The sequence below is a fragment of the Melanerpes formicivorus genome, unplaced genomic scaffold, assembly GCF_026170545.1.
Source record: "Melanerpes formicivorus ecotype bairdi unplaced genomic scaffold, bMelFor1.0.p_v2 SCAF_50, whole genome shotgun sequence".
Classification (NCBI taxonomy): Eukaryota; Metazoa; Chordata; class Aves; order Piciformes; family Picidae; genus Melanerpes; species Melanerpes formicivorus.
In genome coordinates, this window is record NW_027142402.1 from 5,019,350 (window position 1) to 5,044,956 (window position 25,607).

The 25,607-nt window shown below is 46.0% G+C and overlaps 1 protein-coding gene across 7 annotated transcripts; it reads right to left on the minus strand.

Moving 5' to 3' along the window:
- Positions 1-955: 955 nt before the first annotated feature.
- Positions 956-25,451, minus strand: LOC137452269 (uncharacterized). 7 transcript variants are annotated; one of them, XR_010990034.1, is made up of 8 exons: positions 25,338-25,451; positions 23,362-23,535; positions 21,784-22,041; positions 20,017-20,112; positions 18,913-19,077; positions 14,328-14,474; positions 6,940-7,067; positions 956-2,778 (listed from the first exon to the last, which is right to left on the minus strand). XR_010990034.1 is itself a non-coding variant. In XM_068160552.1 (8 exons), exons 3-8 carry the CDS (start codon positions 21,818-21,820, stop codon positions 1,591-1,593), a joined length of 636 nt encoding a protein of 211 aa, XP_068016653.1. In that variant the 5' UTR covers positions 21,821-22,041; positions 23,362-23,535; positions 25,338-25,451; the 3' UTR covers positions 956-1,590. The 7 variants fall into 7 exon arrangements, 5 of the variants coding, with proteins under 5 accessions (XP_068016653.1, XP_068016654.1, XP_068016655.1 ...); XR_010990033.1 differs by having other exon boundaries at positions 6,940-7,073; XM_068160552.1 differs by having other exon boundaries at positions 956-1,699; positions 6,940-7,073; positions 14,380-14,474.
- Positions 25,452-25,607: the final 156 nt, after the last annotated feature.

Sequence of the window (25,607 nt, forward strand, 5' to 3'; positions counted from 1 at the left end):
AGCTCCAGGAAGGTGAGGCTCCGCACGCTGCGGGGGCTAACAAAAGATTGAAAATACTGGGAACGGCAGGATGCGGGGAGAGGAGGGAGACACAGAAACCTCCCGCCGCCGTTCCTCGCGGGGCCGCAGCGGCCCCGTTCAGGCGGCGCTCCCGCCGCAGCCTGCGCCCTCTGCGGTGGTCACGGTCCCTGCACACGGTGGGCGGGCGGGGCCTGCAGAAGGGCGGTGCCGGTTGGTGCCGTTGTCGGGCGCGCTGCGGCGGAGCGGCGGCGGGCAGGGATGGCGGCTCGCTCGCAGCCTGGCTGCTGCCGCTCTACCTCGCCTCAGCGCCTTCCTCCCGCTTCCCAACGTGCCCCACCGCCGCGCTCCTCCCGCCACGGCCACTGGCCGACGTGTTTCTCCTCCCGCCCTCCCTCCGCCGCCCGTTGCCTTCCTGCGAGCCGAGAATAAAGGTCGGGCTGGGGGCTGCCCCGCGCCGTTACCCGGCGGGGATGAGGGAGCGCGGCCGTGAGACCGCAACCTCGGACCTTCTGCGGCTGAGGAGCGGCACCCTCCAGCTCCCTGCTTTTTGAACCCCGTAGAAGTAGGCGACAGACCCGCAGAGACCCGCCTGAACGGGCAGGAAGCGAGTCCTGGGAAGGAGGAACCCTGCTCCCCACCATTCATTCATGTGAAATTGTCGAGAGTTCAGTAGTCACTTACATGGTCCTCTAGGAGAGCTTATTTCCCCTTTTCCAGCTCTCTCCTGTAGGTTTGCACTTAAAATTGTAACGAAAACCTTGAGTTGGGAGACCTGTTGCAGTCTCTTTGTCTCCAAGCCGAGGATTCGGTGGGGGGACAACACACATAAAACATGGAAAGAGTTGGCAGTGGGGAAGATCAGCCTCTGAAAAGGCCAAATCTTCTTGCGTGTACTCAGAATGATATTGTTGCATATGCGTGCAAGACTGGCTGATAGGAGACAAATGAACACATCTATAAAACCTGACAAAAGTCCAATATGTAAAACACGTGTTTCACATTTTGCTTACATATGTTTTGGGTTTAGATTTGAACAAAAGACAGGTCAGGCAGTTGCTACCCTTCATTTTTTCATTGTAATGAACAGGAAGCTTGCCTGTCTACTCAAGGGTAACTGGTTTCCTACTCTTTCTTTGTAAAGCTGTTTATTTTCTCTAGCCCACATCTGTTTTCCTCCTTACACTCATTTTTATGCGAGAGGGGAAAAAAAAAAGGTAGTAAAGCCCACCTAGCCCTCAAGAAATCTTGTGTGACAGAAGTAAGTACTTGGAACAGGGTTGAAAATGCTGTATCAAAAGAATAGCTGAGCTACAGCTTTTAATTGTTTGACAGTTATTTACATTTGCAAGGCTAATGTTTGGAAAACCTTTGGAACTCCAAGAATGCTCTTATGAATGTCACAAAGGCTAATAAATCACTAGGAGGTTACTGATGAAGCACGTTAACAAATCTCTCAGTACGTTTTGTACTGTTGCTTAACTGACACCTTTACCTCATTTCCATAGGACTTTGGTAGGGACACTTCTCTGTTCCTTTCCTGCTCCATTCCATGCTCTGTTGTTTTTCTGTTCACACAATCATCTTTGCTTCCTGAGCAAAGTGTATCTTGCCACTGCTGTTTGTTTCACCGATGGCTTCATGTCTTTGAACACTGACAGATGTACTCTGGTGCCCCTTCCTGCATGAGTTAAAGATAGTACAACAGCAGCAGTCCACTTCTGTGCTAGGGGATGCCAATCCACTACAATACTCTGTTGTCATAAGCGTGGGCAGCAGAACATGATGTGGCTGCACCCCAGCCAGGCTGGTATATAATCCAAGACATATAAGCAACTGGAGACTTCTGCCTTCTAAATGAGTGTGAGGTATACAGAGGTGTGAGGTATATAGATGCAAGTTTGCATCTAGCAGTACTGCTGGAGAGAAAGCAATTCCCTGCACCAGAAGAGTGTAGGCAGCAGGACTGAGACAGGAACAGTTGATACCTAACCTAGAGCCACTTTGCTGTTCGTTTGAGGTATTGATTTCTGAAACTGTTGAATGTTATCTGGGGGGGGGGGGGGAGGGGAAGGGGACTTTCCTTTTCGATGTAAACAGCTTGATCCAAGTGGTAGTGCAGACATTTCGATGGGACTCACATGCTTTCTGAGCTGTAACCAGTTTCCCCTTCATTTCTTAGAGCACACTTCTGCTTTTGTATTCTTCTTGCAGCCAGTTAGTCTGCAAGGGTGAAACCAAGGTAAGGATATATTTTCAGGAAAGGTTTGAGTCAGCACTGTCACAGGAGGTCACCTGCCCTCCTCCTCTTAGTGCAAGAAATTTGAATAGCTGCATTACAAACTGGATTTGGAAACTGATCCAGGGAAAAGTGATCCAACTGAATAACAGGGGTGAGTTTTGACCTACATCAGGTCCCTGGCCTGCCTCATTTGTGTAGATGTGTGAAAGCCTGTGCTTACACAATGGAGGAGGCGGTGCAAGGGCTGAGTCTAAGTAGCAGGAAGAAAGAGAGAAAAGTTCTTGCAGCAGTCTTGGCTCTGATAGCTTAAGTTGATCAGTAGTTTAAATTGCTGAAGTCTGACTCGGTTCAATCCTCACAGCAGATGACAGACACAAAACCCGTGTCTGGATTTCCTACCCTGTGTGTCAGGGTCTGCTTTTAACACTTGTTTGCCTTGTTTGTGCACACATGTATGCACCTACTATACCTACATCCTCTTGTAGTCTAGCCTTTGTTTCCTGAAAATGCTGCCATAACTGCAAAAGGAAACATCATGGTTAGAGAGCATGACCACACATTTTCCCTGGCACCTCCAAACTGAGTGTTCTCTCTCTCATGTTTCATCCAGTATGTCTGTTACAAAGCAAGTCACTCTCTCCCTCTTCCTCCAGTTGCTAAGCAGCAGCTGTTCTCCATTAGCCAGCCATCTATTTGCATGAAAATAATCAAGCTTGAATATTGTGTTGGTTTTGACTGGGGTAGAGGTAATTTTCTTCACAGTAGCTGGTATGGGGCTATGTTTTGGATTTGTGCTGTAAATAGTGTTGATAATTCAGGGATGTTTTGGTTATTACTGAGCAGTGCTGACACACAGTCAAGGCCTCTGCTGCTTCTCACATGGCCCCACCAGTGAGCAGACTGGGGATGCAGGAGAAGCTAGCAGGGGACACAGCTGGGACAGCTGACCCCAGATGACCAGAGGGATTTTTCATGCCTTATGATGTCATGCTCAGCATATAAGGCTATGGGAAGAAGGAGGAAGGGGAGGGACATTCAGAGTGATGCCATTTATCCTCCCAAGTCACCACTAGACCTGATGGAGCCCTGCTTTCCTGGAGATGGCTGAGCACCTGCCTGCTGATGGGAAGTGGAGAAGGAATTCCTTCTTTAGCCTTGCTGTGCATGCAGCTGTTGCTTTACCTGTTAAACTGTTTTTACCTCAACCCAGGATTTTCCCCACTTTTACTGTCCTGATTCTCTCCCCTATCCCACTGGGTGAGGGAATAAGGAAGTGGCCATATGGGGCTCAGATGCTGTCTGGGGTTTGTTCCTTTGAACTAATTCTACAGGACAAACTGAATGCTAGGACAAAAGCATTTTGAACTTCCTACTCACTTAGCTTGTGAGCAAGTGAGCTAACACTTGCTTAGGTTTGTAGCATTTCCTTTTGAGTTCTTCCAGCTCCCAAAGAATTTCTGTTATTTTTATGTGAATTCCATCCAATTTGCAGAGATTTTTCTGCCTCAAAGTCATTGGCAGATTCCAGGCATGGTTGTAAGGAGTGTGGGTGAAGACTTTGTGGTTTATATCCAGATAGACCTACATGACCTCCATGTGTAGGGCAGAATTCATTTCTTCAGGGGATTAATGTTTGGTCTCCCTAGAGACTTGAAGGACTTGGTTGGTTGTCCACAAATAAAATGTTCTACAGTCTGCCCTACAGCTCTGTGTAGAGAAACTTACCTTACAGCTCTGTGTAGAGAAGCTTACCTTCCTGTTCCAGGATACAGTGCTTCCAGGTATGAAAGTCAAACCTAAATTAGTCTCTTTGTTGGTACTCTGTTACAAACCTATTTGTGTAGATCTTTTTCTGAGGACAGGATTTAGGCTTTTGACTTCTTTTTTTCCCCTCCTCCTTTCCCCCCCCACCTTTTTTCCCTTTCTCTCCCCCCCCCCCCCTTAATTTTCCTTCCCCCTCACTTCTCCCCCTTCCTCTTCTAATAATCAGGCAATGTGTTCACATTAGGACCATGCTTTTGTCCAAGAAAATTATTGCTGAGTGAAAACACTAATAAGCAGGGGGAAATAGGAAATTGGTACGCTGCAAAAATAACTTTGAGAGAGTTTCAGATTGTTCAGAGAGGGAAGAGAGCCTTCCAAGAAGTGATCACATTCTCACACTCAGCCTTAAACACATTCTTTATCTTTAAAAGGAAACAGAAGAGAATCAGTCAGTAAATCAAATGTAGTTGTGGGCTTATGTGCAAAGCCATAGCATTCTGAAACAAGGCATCAGGATTGGGCACTTGAAACAGGAATGGTCGGTGCCAAGACCTTGTGCTTTGAGCAAACCGTGCATGTCTTTCATTAAACACCACCTTTCCAGCACCCCCTGCTTGGTTTTCTTCAGCCCCTTATGGCAAGGGAACAGTTTTGAAGGCTATTCTGGGTGCCTCTTTAGGTACACATTAAAAATCAGACTCTATTTTTTTGTACTGTAATGAAGAAACTTTTAAAATCACCCTAAGCTGGTGGCTTGGTTTGGTTTGGGTTTGGTTTAATATCTATTTACCTGGTAAGAAAATTTATTTTCAGAATGTCTTTACCTTTTCTTAGCTGTTACTGGAGAAAAAAAATCACGTGTTTGAAGAGCAAGGTTTTTAAGGGCAGGCTGGATGTGGCTCTGAGCAACGTGATCTAGCGTGAGGTGTCCCTGCCCATCGCAGGGGGGTTGGAACTGGATGATCTCTGAGGTCCCTTCCAACCCTGACAATTTTATGGTTCTACCACGTGTTCTACTTGCAACTTTTAAAAGCAGTTTTGTGACAAAGGTTTTGCTGCCAGGAGCCTGAGTTTCCCTCCACTGCTCCAGCAGGAGATTACTAATCGGTTCCCTAGCTTCCTCTTTTCCTGACTGGCACAGCATTGCTTTTTGCCTGCAGTACATCAGAAGTGGTGTGGTTTAAACAAAAGAAATCAAGTTTTTTTCCCCATGCTGATCTGGAGCAGCTTTATCTTTTATCACACTTTGAAAGTATTAGCATTTTTTAAATTAAAGATTCCTGTTTAGAAGTAAAATTCACTTAGATGAAGAGAAAATAAAGCAGTAGTTGCTGAAAGGGATAAAGTGGCCTACCTGGAAACATCCTTTACTGCTGATGGTCTGACAGAAGAGGAGAGGAAGGGACATGGTAGGGACACACTGCTTCTGTAAATGTTGTACTGTTGCTGGAGTCTTTTATTTCTGTATTTCTAATAAACCCCAACATTTTAAAGCTTATTTTAATGTAATCATGTATGAAATGATCAGGCTGCTCCTTCAAAGGCTTAAAGTGTCAACGTTATTTGGCATGAACTGTACTGTGGCAGTGGAATTTGTAATTTCCTCTTTGCTTCTTTGTAATGTTCCCTACCCTACACCATGCTACCTCTAACACTGTGAAATAAAAAAGGACTAGGAAGATCCCTGTGTCTCTCTGCCTCCAAATGCTGTCCCCTGAGCAGGGTGGGAGCACTGTTTCAGATGGTACCCCTTGTGGTGGGCCTCAACTGTGACACAGCATGCCAGCAGCTTAGCAGCCTGGGTGATGAGCAGCCCTGTGCTCAGCTTGTTCCTTGCTACCATTTTGCTAAACAGAAGGGGCAGAGCAGCAGATAAGGTTTTTCAAATGTGCCAGTCTGCTAACATCAGAACAAGACCTTTAGGGGAATTCAGTTCTACTGCTTTCTTATCTAAGCCCTTCAAACACATTAATTACTTTCCACAGCATCCAAATAAAGGAGTAATAAGGCTCTGCTTAAAAGTCCCTAGTCCCAGCACTCAGTGCTGTATGTACAAGCTATCTAATTCTTGTTTAAAGAAAAAACAAAAGCAGACCTAGGAGATGGAAGCTTCCTCATTCTTTCTGGCCTCTTAAGTCTTCCTGTTCCTCAGCACTGAATGGCAAAACCCCAAGCTGAGTGTAAGAGATGCTTCACATGCAACCACCCGGGGATGTCCCTGCTTACTGCAGGGGTGGTGGACTAAATGACCTTTAAAGGTCTCTTCCAGTGGAGTACATTCTGTGATTCTATGATCTGCTGATAGGGACACTCCTAAAGCCAGGGAAGGCTTGTTTGGTGTTCCTCAAGCAATGGAAAGCCTGGAATCTAATCCACTATTGAATCTCCAGCTGCTACTGAATGATGCAATGTCCTAACCACTCTGCTACTAGGTAAGAGTGTGGAACAAAGGTGTCCCAAAGAAGGGGGAGATCTTCTTAAGCCCTGCCCAGATTTAGTTCTAGAAAAGCTCTTAGGCAGCAAGCTGTACATTTGTGCCCAATGACTGACCTAAATTTCACCAAGGAGAGAGAAAGACTGAAGGGCCTTCTGCAACCTGCTGTCTGAGCTTTCAGGAGTGTGCCTCTGCCTAAAACTATTAAGAATGCAGGAGTCCTGATGCATTTCTGTTGCTAGGTGCTGCTGTTGGAAGACTAAACTCTCTAGCTCCACACATTCATCCATCTTCATCATCTGGGTGGCATGGTGCTTAGTGAGAACAGCAGTGTTCTGTACACTGTTTGCACGGGCACAAATGGCTACACAAAGGACAGAGTTCCAAGGAAAGGGCAGTAGGGTTTATATTTAATCAGAGCTGCAACACTACAAACCCCTTTTGCATTATTGTTCATCGTGTCATAAATGGAACTACTCACCTGAGTGAAGTTATGGGTGTATTTGCACACAGAATCAGGTCTGGGCAGTCCCATTTCAGCTTGTTATTCATCCTGCAGCCCTGTTCCAGATCGGATCTCTCTGTTGCCCAGGCAGGGTGAAGGGGGATCTGAAACTGAAACATGTATATTTCCATGCCTGCACAAACCAAGCACTCACACAAAGGCACATCACAGAGAGTATTTTAACTATTGAGTTAAGAGAGTCATAAGGCATAGATTTTCAATGCAGAAGGTCATGAGGCTGCAGTTTCACTGGGTTATGTGCAGCATTTGCATAGACAGATATTCAGACAGTTAATGGTAGTGCAGAATGCTTTAATGATTTTCATTTGCATCAAGCTGTTCTCACCTCTTAGGAACATAATGGATAAATAAAAGAGGCCTTTTATTTGCTCTTCATGAAAGTTACCAGTGATTAAGTGATGCTGAGGGAACAGATTCGTGCTCTCATTGGAAAAAAAACCCCACACAAAACCCAACAGCAAAACTGCCCATCAAAGCTGACTTCTAAGTGACCTACTTCATTCTGATTTGAAATGGCACTTGAATAATTGATTTTAATGTTATGCACATTTCCTAACTCAAGCCACAGGACTGGTCACCCCAAAGCAACAATACAGAAATAGTTATTACATCAGACACCAAATACTCATCTCATTTATTGTGGTACCCTTTGTAGTGCTGACTTACAAACAAAGCTGTATACACTTGGATCACTATTTCACCCAAATGGATTCAGCAGTCACTTTTAGTACTAAAAAATATGTCCAGAGTGTAGTTGTGGGGAAAATGATATTTGTTTTGTACTCTACTATGGTGCTCCATAAGAAAGTCCATGCCATGGGCTTGCTAGAGATTCCTTAAGGTGTTTCCTCTAAGTTTTGTTCCTAGATACAGAGTCTTCCTGTGGCAGATTTATCCAAACCTTCCTAGAACAGGGCAGATTCTCTTATAGTCTTGCAAGTCTTGGACTCTTGCTGCTCAGCATCAGCTTTCCCTGCCATGTATCAGCTCAGAAGCCCTTTCTTGGCAGTGGCTGAAAGGAAGCTATCTTACATTTTCTGAAGGAATTTGTGTGCAGCTTGGCCTCTTTTGGTGTGATCATGAAAAAAAAATCTGAGTGGCCTTCATGGCTCTTGGAGACTAGAGCTCTGTTCTTAAATACCTTTGTGTCAGAATGGTCACACTTAAACCTTTCTTCCTAATCTACAGTCCCCTGCATCTGGGTCAAGGCAATCCCAGGCACAAATACAGGCTGGGCAGTAACTGGCTGGAAAGCAGCCCTGAGGAGAGAGACTTGGGGGTGCTGGTGGACAAGAAGCTCAACAGGAGCTCTCAATGTGCACTTGCAGCCCGCAAAGCCAATCAGATCCTGGGCTGCATCAGGAGAAGTGTGGCCAGCAGGGCAAGGGAGGTGATTCTCCCCCTCTGCTCAGCTCTGGTGAGACCCCACCTGGAGTACTGCCTCCAGTTCTGGAGCCCCTATTACAAGAAGGATGTGGAGGTGCTGGAAGGTGTCCAGAGAAGGGCCACGAGGATGATCAGAGGGCTGGAGCACCTCTCCTATGAGGACAGACTGAAGGAGTTGGGGCTGTTCAGTCTGCAGAAGAGAAGGCTCCCAGGTGACCTAATTGTGGCCTTCCAGTATCTGAAGGGGGCTACAGGAAGGCTGGGGAAGGACTTCTCAGGATCTCAGGTAGTGGTAGGACTAGGGGGAATGGAATGAAGCTGGAGGTGGGGAGATTCAGGCTAGATGTGAGGAGGAGGTTCTTCACCATGAGAGTGGTGAAGCCCTGGAATGGGTTGTCCAGGGAGGTGGTCGAGGCCCTGTCCCTGGAGGTGTTTAAGCCCAGGCTGGACGAGGCTCTGGCCAGCCCGATCTAGTGTGGGGTGTCCCAGCCCATGGCAGGGGGGTTGGAACTAGATGATCCTTGTGGTCCCTTCCGACCCTGACTGATACTATGATGCTATGATTCCATTGCCCTAATACAAGCACTGGCACCTCTCTGCCAATAGTTTTTAATTATGTTTTCTAAATATTTTAGCCTTTCACCTTTCTGTGTTGTCACCTTGAGAAGCACAGCCAAGCCACTCCGTATCCCAAATACCCACATTGCACTAGTCTGCATGTAGGCTACTAGAGTACAATGCTCCTGATAGCAACTAGGATGGATAGGCTTTCAAGTACTTGGGTCTTTTGTTTTCGGTTAATTGCTTCCAGCCCTTGCAGTTTCTAACCTTCTGCCTTTGAGATACTGATCTTGAGTACTTCTTGAGGCATTCAACTTCTGTCTCTCAAGCATATGCCATTTAAATCGAGATAGAGAATTTGACTTCATGTGTTTAGAACACCTTCCATTTTCACAGGTTTAATAGGATATTTGGGGACCACAGGATATGCAAATTCAGACCTGCTGAATACATAATTTTAATGGCCCTTCTGTTTTATACTGGCTTTGTAATTTGTCCAGTGTTTGACTGAGGGCTAATTAAATTACTTCATTTACAATGAGAATGTATTAGTCCATCCTTCCCTTCGCTGATTTTAATTCTTTACTCCTCCAGTTAATTTTCTTTTAAATCTGCCTTTGTCTTCCCAGTGTGGCAGAAAAGGACCAGTCAATGGCCTGCACCCAGGGGCTGTCGAGGGAAATGTCTGTCTGCAATCAATCTGCCCACTGCAGGGGAAGTGCTGGGTATCCTCACACGTACAACAAGGATGGCTGAATTCAGTGATCACTGCCTGACCAGCATAACAATTCCTCAGTGATTTATGGCAGGGTGGGAGAGCAAGGGTTTACATTATATCTAAGAAGAGAGCTGTGCATGAGAGGCTATGACTCTGCTGTGTTAGGAAGAAAGGACCCATTTGGAGGGATCTGTAATGTCACTGTATGGGAAGATGCAAAATGTCCTCACACATGAGAATAAAGTTAATTACTGACAACCTACTTCATTTACATGTGGTGTTGTCAGTGGAGGTATTTTATATATTGTGTTTACAGCCTCACAGTGGCCTTGATCATCTTAATCTGGGGGTTTAGTCATGCACTTAATTGCAGTGCATGGGAATATAATTGACTAAGTATGTATGACTAAGGAGATGTTCCAGAAACAAAATCTAGCAGGGAAGGTGAAGCTTTCCAGTCGCTCTGATAGAATTACAGCAACTCCTTGCTGTTGTGGGAAAACTCTGCTCAAACCCAACAATGTTCTTCTGGTTTTAATTGAGTGGCAGAAAATGACTTCAGTGTGGTCATCCCTGCTAAGAGATGCTTTAAACCCAACGTTTGCCATTTTTTCTCTTGTGATTTTTTTGTTGGGATCTGTTTGTTTGGTTTGGTTTGGTTTTGTTGCTAATAGTTGCCTCAATGAATTGAATTTCTGAACTATGAATCCAAGGAGGATGAAATGGTTTCTGGAGAATCTGATCCAGATGCACATTACTCTTTCAATTAATACCTTTTCAAGTATTTAGGGTGAGGAAGGGGTTTTTTTTTGAGGGGGTTGGGGGTTGCTGGTTTGTTTTGGGGTTTTGTTTGTCTGTTTTTTAACATATCCTGGTTAACTTAGGAGCAGCCAAATTTTTGCTGTGTAAAACTCCAGGAAAATCAATAGTACTTCAGCAGGGATTCATGTGGCCTTTGGGTTTTGGATGGTATCGTCTTGCAAGCTCCTAAAATAAGACTGTTTGGAAGGCTACAGGCTTCCCATCTTTTTGTCTGGAAAAGTTATAAAATGGAACAGGCAGGCTTTTCACTGAGCTGCTGAGAATGCAGTTCTGGCTGTGTAATCAGGACTAAATAAGGAGCAAGATCTGCACTAAAAATAGAAATTAGGGCTGATCCAACTGCAGTGTGAGTTATAATCCTCTCACAGCAAAGGGCTGGTAGGTTCAACTGAGGACACTCAGTTACAGGGAATCAAACTTTATCCTGCTCCTAAAAAGCCATCATACCCTAGCTGCCCTGACCAGGTTTTTACCAGCCAGCAGAACTGTTCATCATCCCTGCAAATTATTTAACGTGTTCTTTCAGATTATTATTTTCATTATTGTTATCATTATGGGAGAGAGGATTATATTTGCCACAGAGCAAGAGGGAAACGTGGGTTGGATTTATGTAACTGTGTTTGAAGAACATGGGGGAAGATGACAGAGGGAGATTTACTGCACTTTCCCCCTGGCTGGATAAGCACATTCTTATCGCTGCTGCGGGCGCTGAGCTCCCTGCCTGCTGGCATTACGTGACTCCAGTGGGCACCCTGGGCTCAGCTGCCTTGGCACAGGCTGTGCAGTTACAGGATCACAGTATAACTAAGGTTGGAAATGACCTCGAGGATCTCCCTGTATGCTTTGAGGGAAGTTACTCTGCTTGTTTCCAGAACAAAGTACAGAACAGGGTAGGTCATTCCTGCCCCCTCCCCCCCACACTGTTGGTAAAATAACTCAGACCATGTTTATCTTGTATTTGTGTCTTTCCCTCCAACTACCACATGCCTCTAAGCTCAAGCCAAAACTTGCCCAGGGAGTTCAAATATGTCCTTTGATAAAGAATAGATTATTATTGCTTATTTATTGTTAGGAACATTTAGCTATTAAATATTTGGATTACATGAGCACAGCCAGCCACAGCTATGCTCTGCTTGCTTTCTTTGCCTGTTCCTGTATATCTTCAGGCAGTGCTACAGCAAGCAGGAACAAATGTTCTGTTACTCCAGTCTTAAAAGTGAGAGATTTTGTAACAGACTTCAGTGATTAATCATCTAATTTCATCATCTTTATCACAGAATCATAGAATGCACTGGGTTGGAAGAGACCTTTAAAGGTCATGTAGTCCAAGCCCCCCTGCAGTAAGCAGGGACATTCCCAACTTTCTCTATGATTGCATATGAAAATCAAAAAACCCTCAGTAGACACCCAATCAAACTCTTCTACTACCTAAGTGTTAAAAGTATTTTCATCACTTTTTAGTTTTCCATGAGCCACAAGAATGTGTAACTGGAAATGCACTCTGCTGATGTACTGCTTGCCTGCTGACCACAGAAGTAGCTCAGTCACACTGGAAAACAGTCAGTGGAGGAGAAACATCTGGGTCATTTGACACATGGGAAAGCTTAGACAGCAGTGGGAGTATGTGGAAGAAGTCCAAAAGGCAGAGATCATCAAACTTGCATGGGCCAAGAACAAGGCAAATAAAATACACAGCAACAGTGAGTCACGAATCAGTTGTTTGGTTGCATTTTCCTTTCTTCCCTCCCTCCTCACCCATAATATGAACCACAATATTCCCTGTTTCCAAACTGCTATCCCAGCACCCACAGCTCTCTTCCACCTCCTATGCTGAGTGCACAGCTTAGCAGAAGCTGTGAGCAGCTGCCTCACAGAAAGGCAAACTGATCAACACCATCGTGTTAATGGAGAGGCAGCAGCCTCCTCCAGCTGAGTTCAGAGGCCTATTTTTGGTTGTTTTGTTATTGTTGTATCCTCATTACTTGTGTCTTAAGAACAGAGATCTATTCTCAAATAGCCATGAAGGCCACTCAGATTGTTTTTTTCATGATTACACCAAAAGAGACTGAACTGCACATGAAATCCTTCAGAAGATGTCTAAGAAAAATACAACACAGAGACTATGCTGACTTACTTTGAGCCCTTGTCAAGAAGAGGCCTTTGAGCTGAGAAGCCCAAAAAGCTGATGCTGAGTTGCAAGAGTCCAGGACATCCTGTGGACAACTCTACACCTATAAGAGAATATGCCACATTCCAGGAAGGTTTGGAGAAACTTCCACAGGGAGATTCAGTACCCAAGAAAAAAACCTTGGAGGAAACACCTTAAGGAATCATGCCAAGCTGAATTTCCTGGGGGTAAAGGAGTGCATGGAGTCCAGGAGGCAGAGAGAAATTGTGGCAACCAGTAATTGGTGTGAGTGCTGAACACTGAGATGTGTCTCTCATTGGGGTTTGGGCACATTCAAAACTTCAAGTGATGAATCAGTTCATTTACTAACTTAGGCTAAATTTGTTCCTAAGTCTGTCTAGGGCTTTGCATTTGTTTAACCATGGGCTATGCACACCCAGGTTTTGTACATTTGGAACAAATCATTTGGTGTCATAAAAGCAACATAGAAAGAAAAGAAAAGAAGTAAAAGCCTGCAGTGCAGAGACACTCATTTTAGTGAATTCTATGGGAATAAGCTAAATAGTTAGAGCAGCTTAATGCTTGTGCTTAAGAAATCACACCCAATTCAACAAAGGCTTGTTAAAATGACACATGGAAAGAGCAAAATCATTTTAATAGCATATTTTAGGCAACTGCAAGCTGTACAAAGGGGAGATGGCACTACTTTGACTCACAGTTTCAGGCCAGGTAGGGGCTTGGATGAGCCTGACTTTATAGTTTCATAGTTTCATTCAGGGTTGGAAGGGACCACAAGGATCATCTAGTTCCAACCCCCCTGCCATGGGCAGGGACATCCCACACTAGATCAGCCTGGCCAGAGCCTCATCCAGCCTGCTCTTAAACACCTCCAGGGACGGGGCCTCGACCACCTCCCTGGACAACCCATTCCAGGGTTTCACCACTCTCATGCTGAAGAACCTCCTCCTCACATCTAGCCTGAATCTCCCCACCTCTAGCTTCATTCCATTCCCCCTAGTCCTATCACTACCTGAGATCCTGACTTTAAGCTAGAAGAAGTGGTGGTGAGCTAGGCAGCATAACTGCAATGTGAAGAGATAACTCCAAAACTGAGTATGAACAGATGTGGAATTCTCCTTTATCTGCCTTTTCACAATTAACTTTGAATGTAATGAAAACATTGAATGATTCTGTGGGTCCTCACACATGCAGAATGAATTCATTTCAATTAAGATTTATTTTTTTTTCCCTTAAAGAGGATTTGCTTATTTATTACTTTTTTTTTTTTGTCAGGGCCCTTTCAAAGTACAAGGGGAGGTCACAGCTGTTCTTTTCATTCACATCTAGCCTAATAAAACAAACAACATATGCAGGGGGATAGGAGTTTAGCACTCAGAACACAGGGATTTAGATGTGCCTTTGAAAACTGTAAATAACAGATTCTGCTTAACTTTTATGCTAGCCTGATGTTTGTGTTGGAGCTGAGGTTGTTGTGTGCTACATTGGTCAGGAAAACAAAACCTCCTCTCACCAAATGCAAGACAGCAAGGTCCACGTTGGCATTCTCAGGCACAATTGCAATTGTCATAAGGCTTCTAGATGTGCAGAATTACTATGTTTACATAATTGCTTAAGACCTTCATCTGTACTCCAATGAAAGCTGACCTGAAACCTGGCTGAAAATCCACATTTAACCCCCATTTTATACTGCAAGCATACAGGACTCACCCCAGATAGGGGCACACCACCTCCTCCTCAGAGCACGCTGGCATCTGGGTACCTGGCTGAGCTTGGTGGGTAGCACCAGCGTGCTAATGTTCACAAGTGGTCTGCAGCTGGTCCTTGCTGTCATCATGTGTCTGGAGCAGACAGAGCCTGGGGAGAGACGGGACAGAATACATCAGGCTTACTTCTGGTGCAAAGGACTTTCTGTTCCACCACAGCGTAGGCAGAGCTGTGGTGGTCTCATTTCCCCTGGAAGATGGAGCTTCCAAATACTGAAGATCTAAAACCAAACCCAAACCACATCACTCAATTTCCTACAAGTCAAGCAGGAAGATGAGCTGACTCTTTCATTAAAAGCATATTTCAAAAATATAAATCAATTAGTTCCTCAATATTTTCTTTTCTTATTGGGAGACACAGAGCTACAGGAAGCCATCAGTTTGCACCTTGTCAGACCTGCTTTTGAATCAGACACTGAATTTCCCTTTGACTTCCTCAAGCCACAGGACACTTACCTCTCACTTTACTCTGAAAAGGCCTTAAATCCAGGGAAATTAGGCTTGCTGGACTGAAACACTAGAAAGCAGACAAATATTTCAGTGCAGAATAGGTGGTTGCTGTTCTGTGAGAGTAGCAAGGATGGATTTCCTGTAGGAAATGGGTGACTCACAGCTTACAGATTAGATCTTGACCCCACACGAGTCATGACAGAAAGTTATTGTCATCTGATACTTTCTAGATGGCCTCTTCACAGTTAATTCAAACCCTCAAACCAGTTTCCAGTGGGCAAATACCTAAACCAAGAAAAGCTATCATCATTGTTGGCGATTTTGCAGGGCTCAGTGTCACCGGTGTGAGAATGTGGCATTTACTCTCTGTGCCAGGGAGACATTAAATTACAGCACTTGCACAAAATCTTCCTTTTGTGTGTGTATGTGTGTGTGTGTGCTGTGCTTAGTCTGCAGAATAGTTGGGTGAAAGATTTCAGCAGTCACTCCTCTTCAAAACACAGACAGGAAATCAGAAACATTTGAAGGAGTCTTCTCAAAACAGAGCTCTCTGAATGGACATATTCACAGCAGAGGTCAACAAGACAATGACTTCTATGTTCCAGGGATAGCTGTTTCCCTTTGTGCTTACCTGCCAATCCTTCTAATTCCCAGATTGCTTGGCAAAACCAAGTAAAACACAGCAAAATTAATCTTTGTGATCTCAACTTGTCAAAAGAGTCCTGGCTTCCAAATACCCTGAATAGAAGTTCTGCAGAACCTACCCACTTCCTGCATTTGGAGCCACTGAACAGAGGAATGGTTTGATAGTCTGTACTTAAGCTTGGTCCCTCTCTTAGCCTGCACTCTGGGTGGCTGTTTTGCCACCTCAGACTGGAACCTGGGTCTGGCTCCTCATCTCCCAGCAGTCCCTATCCCTGACACAAATGGATGACTTCCTGGAGGCCATCACTTCAGTGACAAGAGTGAGGGAGTACAGCTGAGCACTTAATGGCATCCTCCTACCAATGACAGTGACAGAGCTCCATGTGAACTACATAGAATTCATCTTTCTGTGTTCTTCCCTCAAACCACATGTTCCTGAAGACAGTCATGTCTCCACACTTGGGGTGTAACAGGTACCCTGTGAACTACAAAGGTGACGTGCTTTAGGGTATTCCCTTGACTCTTTCTACCTGGTTACATACTGTACTGCAAGTCTGTTTGAAGGTTGTCATGGCAGTTCCAGGTAAACCCTTAGATCATGTGCTGTCAGAGCAGCATCTGTGCTGGCAATTTCACCAAGAAAATTATTTGTCTTAGACATTGACAGAGCATCGACCTGCAGCTCTGTCTTCCCAATTCAACAGATGTTACACAGACTACATTAACAACTCTTGATGAGTTACAACATAAAGCATTGCTCCAGCTGCAGCCTCCCAAGGATCTGAGTCAGCCGTGGAAGCAACTGATTGTACTGAGTAGTGCATGGTGGAAACACAGATATATGTATATTGCATACAGATAACTGCTAGGGGGAGAACAGAAAATGTGTTACCTGCCAGTAACTGAGCAGTGCTAGACATGAACACATCCTACACAGCTCACATTTTCTGTCATTGTACTCCTGCACACTTGGGTTTCTCATCCACATAAGGTGCACCGAGTGTGCTGCTGCCCAAATTAAGATTGCAAGGAACCTCAAGGCTTACATGTGCTGTATAATGGAATGCCAGGCCCCACAGCCCCATAAGAGACACTTGAACATGTCCAGAGAAGGGCAACAAGGCTGGGGAGAGGCCTTGAGCACAAGCCCTAGAAGAGAGGCTGAGGGAGCTGGGATTGTTTAGCCTGGAGAAGAGGAGGCTCAGGGGTGACCTCATTGCTCTCTACAGCTACCTGAAAGGTGGTTGTAGCCAGGAGGGGGTTGGTCTCTTGTCCCAGGCAACCAGCACCAGAACAAGAGGACACAGTCTCAAGCTGCATCAGGGGAAGTTTAGGCTTGAGGTGAGGAGAAAGTTCTTCACAGAGAGAGTCGTTCGTCGTTGGAATGTGCTGCCCAGGGAGGTGGTGGAGTCCCCATCCCTGGAGGTGTTCAAGAGGAGACTGGACGTGGCACTTGGTGCCATGGTCTAGTCATGAGGTCTGTGTTGATAGGTTGGACTTGATGATCCTCGAGGTCTCTTCCAACCTTAGTGATACTGTGATACTGTGATATACTGTGATAAGTAAATGTCTAACTATGAGGGTGGTGAAACACTGGAACAGGTTGCCCAGGGAGGTGGCTGAGGCCCCTTCCCTGGAGATATTCAAAGTGAGGTTCTCCAGGGCCCTGGGTGACCTGGTCTAGTTGGGGATGTCCTTGCTGGCTGTTTTTGGAGGTCCCTTCCAGCCTGGACCATTCTATGATTCTATGACATGCACATATTCCTCTCCTTCAACTACTGGTGCTATATTGGAAGTCCCATTTCATTTGATCAGAGGCATGAAAAGCTTTTCCTACAGGCTCTTTGTGCAGTGAAAGCAGCACTGTCTGATAGCACAGGCATACTCAATCCTACAAAGGATAAAAGCTATTTAAAACCCACCCACAAGCCAACAAGTAAGAATACCTGAACAAAACACATTTGCAACAGTCTAAGCTATTACAATTTAAGCTATTATTCTTAAACTCCAAATTGTACAACATTCTAATGGCATCATTAAATAGCTGGCTTTAAAGCTGTGCCTGCACAGCAGTGTGCAGTTCTGCTGTCACGTACAGCAGTTAAGAACCCAAACAAAATTACCAACAAACATCAAACAGTTCTAAGACAAGAGTAAAGCCTTCATCTCTAAAAGCAAAAATATGGACCAACCCATGATGAAACAAAAATTGGCAAGGCCACATCACACTTGCTCTTGAAGAATTCTGTGCATTTCCAAATCACAGCCAAGCAAAGCTCAGGTAGCACCTGTCTACAGTCTGTGTAGTTGCAGGATGTATCTTCTGCCAATTCATCCTTTAAATAATGAGCACTTCAGTGCAATCACAGGGTTGTCAGACTTTATATACCAGTGGCTGGAACTTTTCACTCTCTCATAAACAACAACAGTAAGCAAAACTGGGGACTGGATAGTGCAGTACTGGGGACTGGATAGAGCAAAACTGGGGAATAGAATAGAATAACCAAGCACCCTATCAAGTCTCCTCCTAAACACCTCCAATGATGGTGACTCCACCACCTCCCCAGGCAGCACATTCCAATGGGCAATCACTCTCTCTGTGTAGAATTCAGGTTGGACTTGATGATATTTAAGGTATCTTCCAACCTTGGTGATACTGTGATACTGTGAATTTCTTCCTAACATCCAGTCTGAAGCTCCCATGGCACAGCTTGAGACTGTGTCCTCTTGTTCTGACAGTGCAGAATTGGAGAGTGGAGAGTGGACAGTGCAGAACTGGGGAGTGGACAGTGCAGAACTGGGGAGTGGACAGTGCAGAACTGGAGAGTGGACAGCCTGATAGAAAAGCAAGGATTCAGGAGACTATACCAAAATGCAGAGAAGACTGGGAAAGTGAGAGCAGAGCAGAAGGAGGGATAAAGAATAAGTTCTGATGAAAGAGTCAATGCCAGCAAATGTCATATCCTGCTCTCAGGAAAGAAAAGCACAGCAGAGCACAGATGGAAATGGGAGGGTGTGTTCATTCAAACCCACTGTAGGAAAGCAAGGCAATTGTTTCTGTCCCATTCTTCACCATGTTTAATGCTACTTCAGAGCTGTGCATTGTGATGACTGAGGGAAAGCTATACCCAGCACTGAGGCTCTGAAAGGCAAGCACATGCCATGAAAAGAGTCCTGAGCCACAGAGACAGGAAATAAACAATGGTGCTAATTTCTGGAGAATTCATAGGCCTCCTGAAAGGCAGGGATCACATTCAGACTTGATCTCCCAGTTTAGTTAAATAAAGCTACAACTGTTCCCAGCAGGTTTGTTCTCTTGTGAGGCAAACTCCAGCCTTACCTTTGCCCTTTTGTCTCAGTGGCAGACCAGCATGTACATATGAACACAGAATTATTTGATTTTCTGCAATGATCAACCCCAAATGTTATTTTACCTTTGCCAGCTTTGTGTAGGGTGATGTGCCATCTTGCATATTTATTTTCCTGGAGTGATTCCCAGAAGTATGCTATGCTTTTTTCTTGCTCATATCTCATCAGCTTTACTTCGGAGTTATATACACCAAGTTTTCCATCCCTGGGGACAGGCCTACACAAGAAATCTGTGGACAGTGTTGAAGACATCCAAGAGTGAAGCTAGTAAAAAAGCACCTACAGAATGATACTCAAAAATTGATCCACTCCAAAATTCCAGACTAGACAGTGGCTAGGTTAGCATCCTGTGACAGGACAACAGGGAGTGGTTTTAAGCTGAGGGAAAGTAGGTTTAGACTACGCCTTAGGAAGAATTTCTTCAGTATGAGAGTGGTGAGACTCTGGAATGGGTTATCCAGGGAGGTTGTGGATGCCCCCTCTCTGGAGGTGTTCAAGGCCAGGCTGGATGAGGCCTTGAGCAGCCTGGGCTAGTTGAGAGGCATCCTAGCCCATGGCAAGGAAGTTGGAGCAGATGACCTTTAAGGTCCCTTCTAATCTAAGCCATTCTGTGATCTGTGGTTTAAAGCACAACCAGCCTTTACCTGCTTTGCCCTGTAGAAGGAGGAGACACAGTGAAGATCAGTAAGTTGGAAAGAAATGTTGCTTGTTAGTCACTGAAGCAATTCAGCTGCTACAGAGTTAAGTATCAGCCTTACAATAGACCTTTGTAATAGGATTCTGTGAAGGGAGCAGCACAGTGAGCTGCCAGCCATAACCAAGAGCATTCTCCAAAGTGTTGTGCAAAAGCAGCCTTGTGGCCACACAGGCTTCCTGGTGGTGATGCTCAAGTGACTGCACATCTGTGCCAGACTGGGCACTCTTGCCCTGTGCAGTATGTCTGCAGAACAGGAGGGAAATGCAAGGGCTGTAGGTGTGATGGAGCAAGGAGCACTGCCAGTTTGGTTCCACCAGGTGTCATTGACAGTTGTCAGATGTGCAGGACAGAGCTGCCGAGGTGACATGCTGTTTATCACCCTTTACCCTCTTGTTTCTCCTGACATATGAACTCCCAAAGTAATTCCTTTTAAGATGCTTCACCCAGTGACCCTAAAGAGCTGATTACTCACCAGGATGACATGGAGTGAGGCAGCCTGGGGACAGGCACACCCGATCTGGCTTTGCAGCTTCTGCCACCTCAGCTACAACTCCGTGAGGTCTGGAACCTAGGCTCAAGGAAATGCAGGGTCAGTAAACAGCTAAAAGGAAAGGCATTACCCATGCCCCAAACCCCATGGACTGAATGAAGGGTCCCAAGTAAAACCAGTTACATTGCTTAAGCCCAGCACTTGTGTGTCTCTCCACATGCTCACTGACAGCAGAACCATACCCAGCTGAAACAGCTGCCACTTCTCCCCTGACACCTGAGTGCTGGCAGAGCTCCTGGCCCTCTTCTGTGTAGCAGAGCCTTTGCAGCTATTCCAGTCTGCTCTTGGCTCACAGCAGATACTGGCACAGCAGATACTGGCATCTTACCCTGGTCACTGGTCCTGTGGGCATTGGTGAAAGCACAAGGGTTGAACAAGGGCTGCTGTTTGACCTTTCCCTGGCACCAGTGAAGTGTGGTTTACCCTCTGGTGATTTGGGTTGAGTTAGACTTTTATTTTTTAAACAAATCAAAGTAGCATCTGTTGCTCCTGCCTTCATGCTCAGTTTTTGTTTGGTTGAGGTTCTGTTTGTTTGTATTACTTTGTTTTCTTCAATAAGAAAGGAATCACTCAGAAGCATGCCCAGGCTTGCTCACAAGTGGTTACATTTAGCTGCGATCTGCCTGCTGAGCTGCAGGAGGAAAGCTGCACTGGTTTGAACTGGATTTAGTAGCAAGGATATTTTGATGTGGGGCAGCAGAAAGAACATTGCAGAACACTGCTGTGCTGTCCTGAGTGGAGGCAGCCAGTGAACTGCACGATTTTTTTCCATCTTTGTAACCAGTTTGTTATGCAGAGAGGCAATGTCGTGGGATTCAGCATTTTATCTGCTGGATTTCCCCTGGCAGCATCTGAAGAAGTTCATTATAAGTGTTTATCACATGATCCACTTAATCAAACCACTGAAACTGGGAGAATAAAGTCATTTTAACAAGACCCTTCAGAGCTGCCTTATAAGCTACTCACTGATACCCTCTTCCTCGGTGAGCGTACAAAGCGTTTCCTTGTGCCCTGGTCCATGATACAGGAAGTTCATTATCCCCAGCCCAAATTCAGATGTAAAGAAAGGAAGCAGGGCTTACAAAGAAGCAACAGATAATTTGCAATGGATTTTAGTTGGCCACCCAGATCCCAGATAGAGTCACACTGTGAGCTCTCCAGAAGAACAGCTTTCTGCTTTCCAGCCTTAGGCACAGGCAGCAATCTAAGTAGCTGACTCTAATACAAAGTACAGAGGCAGGTGAGAAATCATTTGCTTCTGTTAATTGGAGGTTTGCTAATGCAAGCAGTGAGGAAAAAAAAGAGAAATCAGAACTGAAACCATGCTTTTAGCTGGGCAATAACACATGTACTGCAAAACAGCAGAAGAGCCACTACCTGGGCTGATGCAAAATGCCTTGAAAGCCTGCTAAACTCCAGTGTGTGCTGAGATGCTGAGCCCTATCTGATGAGCTAGGAGCTCACAGACATGCTGCTGTTTAGCAGCTGTATGTCTGGTGGGATAAAGTGTATTTCCCTGGGACCTTCCTAGGAACTGTTCTGGTCACAGGGAGCAGGTCAGGGGCTACTTTGCCTCCTTGAAGGCATTCATTTTACTGAGCTCAGTCACAAGCAAGGTGACACCAGGTCTTCTGCCCTTCACTAGATTTTCTCACTGATGCTATTTCACAGAGTCCTGTAAAGGCTTACCTTCTTGCTGTCTGCTGCAGACCAGTTTGGGTGCCATCACAGACCAGTCCTAATATAGACATGCCCTGGATAATCTTCCCAAGCACCACTCAGTCTCCATGAAATAGCACCACTCAGCTGCACCTCTTCTTGCACCTCCCAAGCTTGTGTGAAGGTCACACCAGACCAAGTGTTGACCTTGTGCAGGGATGCACAGGCTAAGCCTGATGTGGGGCTCCACATAAACAAGGAGCATTGGGCACTTCAAGACAAGCTGCTCTGCAAGACACCAAGAACAGGAAAGTTTGCAGGACTGACAAATAGGGACAATGGAAACAAAAGCTCCCTAGCTGGTTTGATGGGGATGATGCTTTTCCCCAGTGCAACTTCAGTGAAACAGGTCACAAAATCCATGCCAGTGTCCAGGTAGTGCTTTGGGGGAATGGTGAAACCTGTCTCTGCAATGCCAAAGTCCCTCCAGCCTAGAACTTTAAAATTCATCCTGTTAATTACTCCTGTGAGTAATTAACTCCAGCCTGGAGTGAGCAAGGAGTCTGCACTGCATCACTCAGCAGATGTGAGCATTGGAGATGGGCAGCTTTCATTTGTGGTGCTACAGGAGACTTGTTTCCCATGTGTTTTGTACCTGGCTGTCTTCTTGTGATGCAGCCAGCAGCCTCTTAATTGCTGGTGCACCAATGTACCAAACAGGTAAGGCTCAGGAGGGAATATGCTGCTTTAGGAGGTTGGCTTCCAACTAATGACTTAAAACAGGGCACAAAAACTTGGGAGGAAAATGCTGGTTTGCTGTAATTTTTCCTCTTCCTTAAAGAAGTAAATACTAAATTATTTTAGCTCTTTTAAAATACAGCATGAAGCCAAGAAGAAAAAAGAACCTATTGCAGCTGGTTAGTTTTGCTGCTTCATCCAGTTTTATTACAGCAGAGTTCCCTTCCCCTTTCTCACTTCTTTATCATACTCCCTGTCTGTCTGCTCAGTTTCTATTGTGCATATTTAAAGGGCCCTCCTCCATCTCTCCTTTGGGACAGTCTGACTGCTGACTTTCTGCTGTTTCAGCTGCTACACAGACAGTGCTTCAAGAAAGAAAGTCCCTCCCTTGTAAGGCTGTGAGGAGAATGGACCCATAAAACTCAATGTTGTTTGTATGCACATAGTACTTCAATCATTAAGGCTCCCAAAACTTCACCTAAGCGGCCAGTGTGCTATCACTTCATCTGCTTAGCTACAGGGAGTGGAGCAGAGGGAGTTGGTAACTTTCTGCTCTCTGCAGCAACGCAGCAGTATCACAGAATCCCAGCATGGAGGTGGGTGGAAGGGACCTCTGAAGATCATCCTTTCCAGCCCCTCTGCTAGAGCAGGAATATCCAGAGTAAAATCACACAGAATATGCTCATCAGTGTTTGAAGGCCTCCAGAGACAGAGGCTCCACAACCTCTCTGGGCAGCCTAGCAAGAGTGAAGAATAAAACTTCTGTTTTCCAAATGACTTTGCAGTGCAAATGGATGTTGTGTACACCTAGGGATGAAAGAATGCACTCACTGCTCCTGGGCCAGTCAGCAAAATCCCCAGCAGTCTTACCTGTTCAGAAATTTTTCTCACCACATTGCTTCCTTTGAAGACTGCAGGCTTTTTGAGAGTGGGCTGCAGCACCTGCTGCTTGCTGGAAGTCCTGAGGCTGGCACAGGAGAGCTTTGCAGTGCTGAATGTGCCAGTCACAAAGCATCTCATTTAGCAGATTTTCACTGGAGGCAGCTGATGAGAAACAGAACAGACGTGGTGTAGGGGTTGTCAGCCCAAGTCAAGGAAGGCAGCTCTGTAGAAAGCCTCTAAGATAATATTTCCAGAATACAATCCTTTAGGAAAAAGAATATATGGGAAACTCCAAAGAATGAGACTGTGCCAGGAGGAGTTCACTGCAGGTGGTGCTGGCCATGATTTTTGAAAGTAAATTTTAATTAACTCTTTTTAACACTGGGGTTTTGTGTCCAGTGTCTGCCATCACAGTACCTTCTCCTGCCGCCCCAGAAACCCCACACTGCTGTGGTTCACTGGGGCTTTCCCACTGTGCATCTTCTCCCTCTCACCCCCTCAAAGACTAGTACAATACAACAGAGAGGACTTCATCTGTCCAACCTGCAAGCTGGGTACTGAAAAGTCACTTACTCCCTAGCAGGATCTGGGCCAGCCCTTTGCCCACAGCAGCCAGCCCTGCAGGGATTTGCTGTGTTTCACCTGAGACTCCCTGGATCCATCCATTAGCCCCAAGGGCTTGGCGGCTGCAGAAGCTGCTGCAAAGCTCCCCTGACCTGAGGGTTAGGTGGGCAAGCAGCCACTTGTCCTCTACCCCTCTGCAAACTGGAGAGGTCCTTGCTGCCTTTCAATGAAGAAGAAATATTTCCAACGCCCCTGCCTTTGCTTTTGGTGGCATAGCTCCCAGTTCACTCAGACCTGCCCAGCGGTGCCCAGAGCCACGGCGGGGCTGAAGTGTGGTCTCGTTTGTGTGGTCCCATCTACAGCAGCCAGCCCTTGACATGGAGCCTAGCTGGCAGGTCTGGCCAGGCTGGGACACTTTGGTTTAGATGCTTTTTTGTTTGTTTACAAGTGATCTTGGCTGCAGACAGGGACACACACAGCTGGTGGTCTGTGCACAGCTCCATGATCAGGCTGAGGCAAAAGCTGGAGCGAGGCTGAGCTCTTCCAGTTTATCCCTGGATTAATCTGGAGCTGGCATTGGAGAGGCTGCTGCTCTGCTGCCTCCTCCTCCAGGCTGGTATCTTGGGCCATTGTTTGGCTTTGTCTGCATGGGCAGCAGCATCCAGTGTCCATCTGAGCTGTAGCTCAGTGCAAGCATGTGATGGATGCCTCTGCTTGCTCCAGATGTGCTTCTGCCATGGGCCAGAGAAGCCCTCTCGCTGTCAGCAGTAATTGGTTTAATACAAATACTGCACAAACACAGATGTTCCTCCTCCACCAATTACAACAGCATCAGAGGATCTGGGAGGAGAGGTTGCTGTCTGAAGGTCTAGTGCCTCAGAGGGGGCTTTGCAGGTGGCTTCTGTGAGATGTTCATGTACCAGCGAGGTTCGTGCTGGCTGCAGGGACCTGTGTGAGCAGCCACCGGCACAGCTCAAGGAGGAACACCACAGTGATTTCCACGGATGCTGATGTGCTGCATGCAGACCTTAAGCTTCAGGAGAGCTGTGCTGGGGACTGGGGAGAAGGAGCAGCAGCCCATTGGTACTGGAAACACAGTATTAAGAGAGTGCTTTCCTGCAGCAGTGTTGTGACAGAGGGTGGTGGAGGGGGAAGGTTATGACCTTCTGGGCAGGATCTGTTTCCCAACACCTGTTGAACAGCAGCAGACCTGCAGGTGTGGGCAACCTGTTAAATTAAAGCCACAGTATGACAAGAGAGATGTTTGCTTTGGAAGATAACATGCACCTGCTCAGCATGCTGAGGGTGAGGAAAGTCCCCGAGCTGTGTTCTCCTTTGTTAGCACAGTAGATCTTTTGCACTTTGAGGCCACATGGTTCCCTCTTCTCCCCCTCCATTACCTTGTAAGACCAGGCAGCTCCTTCAACTTTGCCAGTGCCTCCTCTCCCACAGCCCAGAAGTTGCTGCTCATCCTCCATTAGTGCATGTCGTTGTGGAGCTCCCCTGAGCAGCTGCTGAGGCTTGCTGCCTGGACTGATGCAGTTATGAAGATGCCCAGATGTCCAGTACCTGCAGCCCAGTTCCTGGCTGGAGACAAGGGAAAGCCATGCTCCTAGCAAGGTGCCCTTTGGTGGGGCTGCTCTAACGAGCCAGCTTCCTTATCTGCCTTG

Coding starts and splice junctions, on each gene's coding strand:
- LOC137452269 (XM_068160552.1), bottom strand. CDS start 21,820: ATGGCACCCAAACTGGTCTGCAGCAGACAGCAAGAAG. Junction 19,078..20,016: donor CCTCACTCCATGTCATCCTG/GTGAGTAATCAG, acceptor CACTGTCCACAG/ATTTCTTGTGTAGGCCTGTC. Junction 1,700..6,939: donor ACACCCATAACTTCACTCAG/GTGAGTAGTTCC, acceptor TAACTCATGCAG/GAAGGGGCACCAGAGTACAT.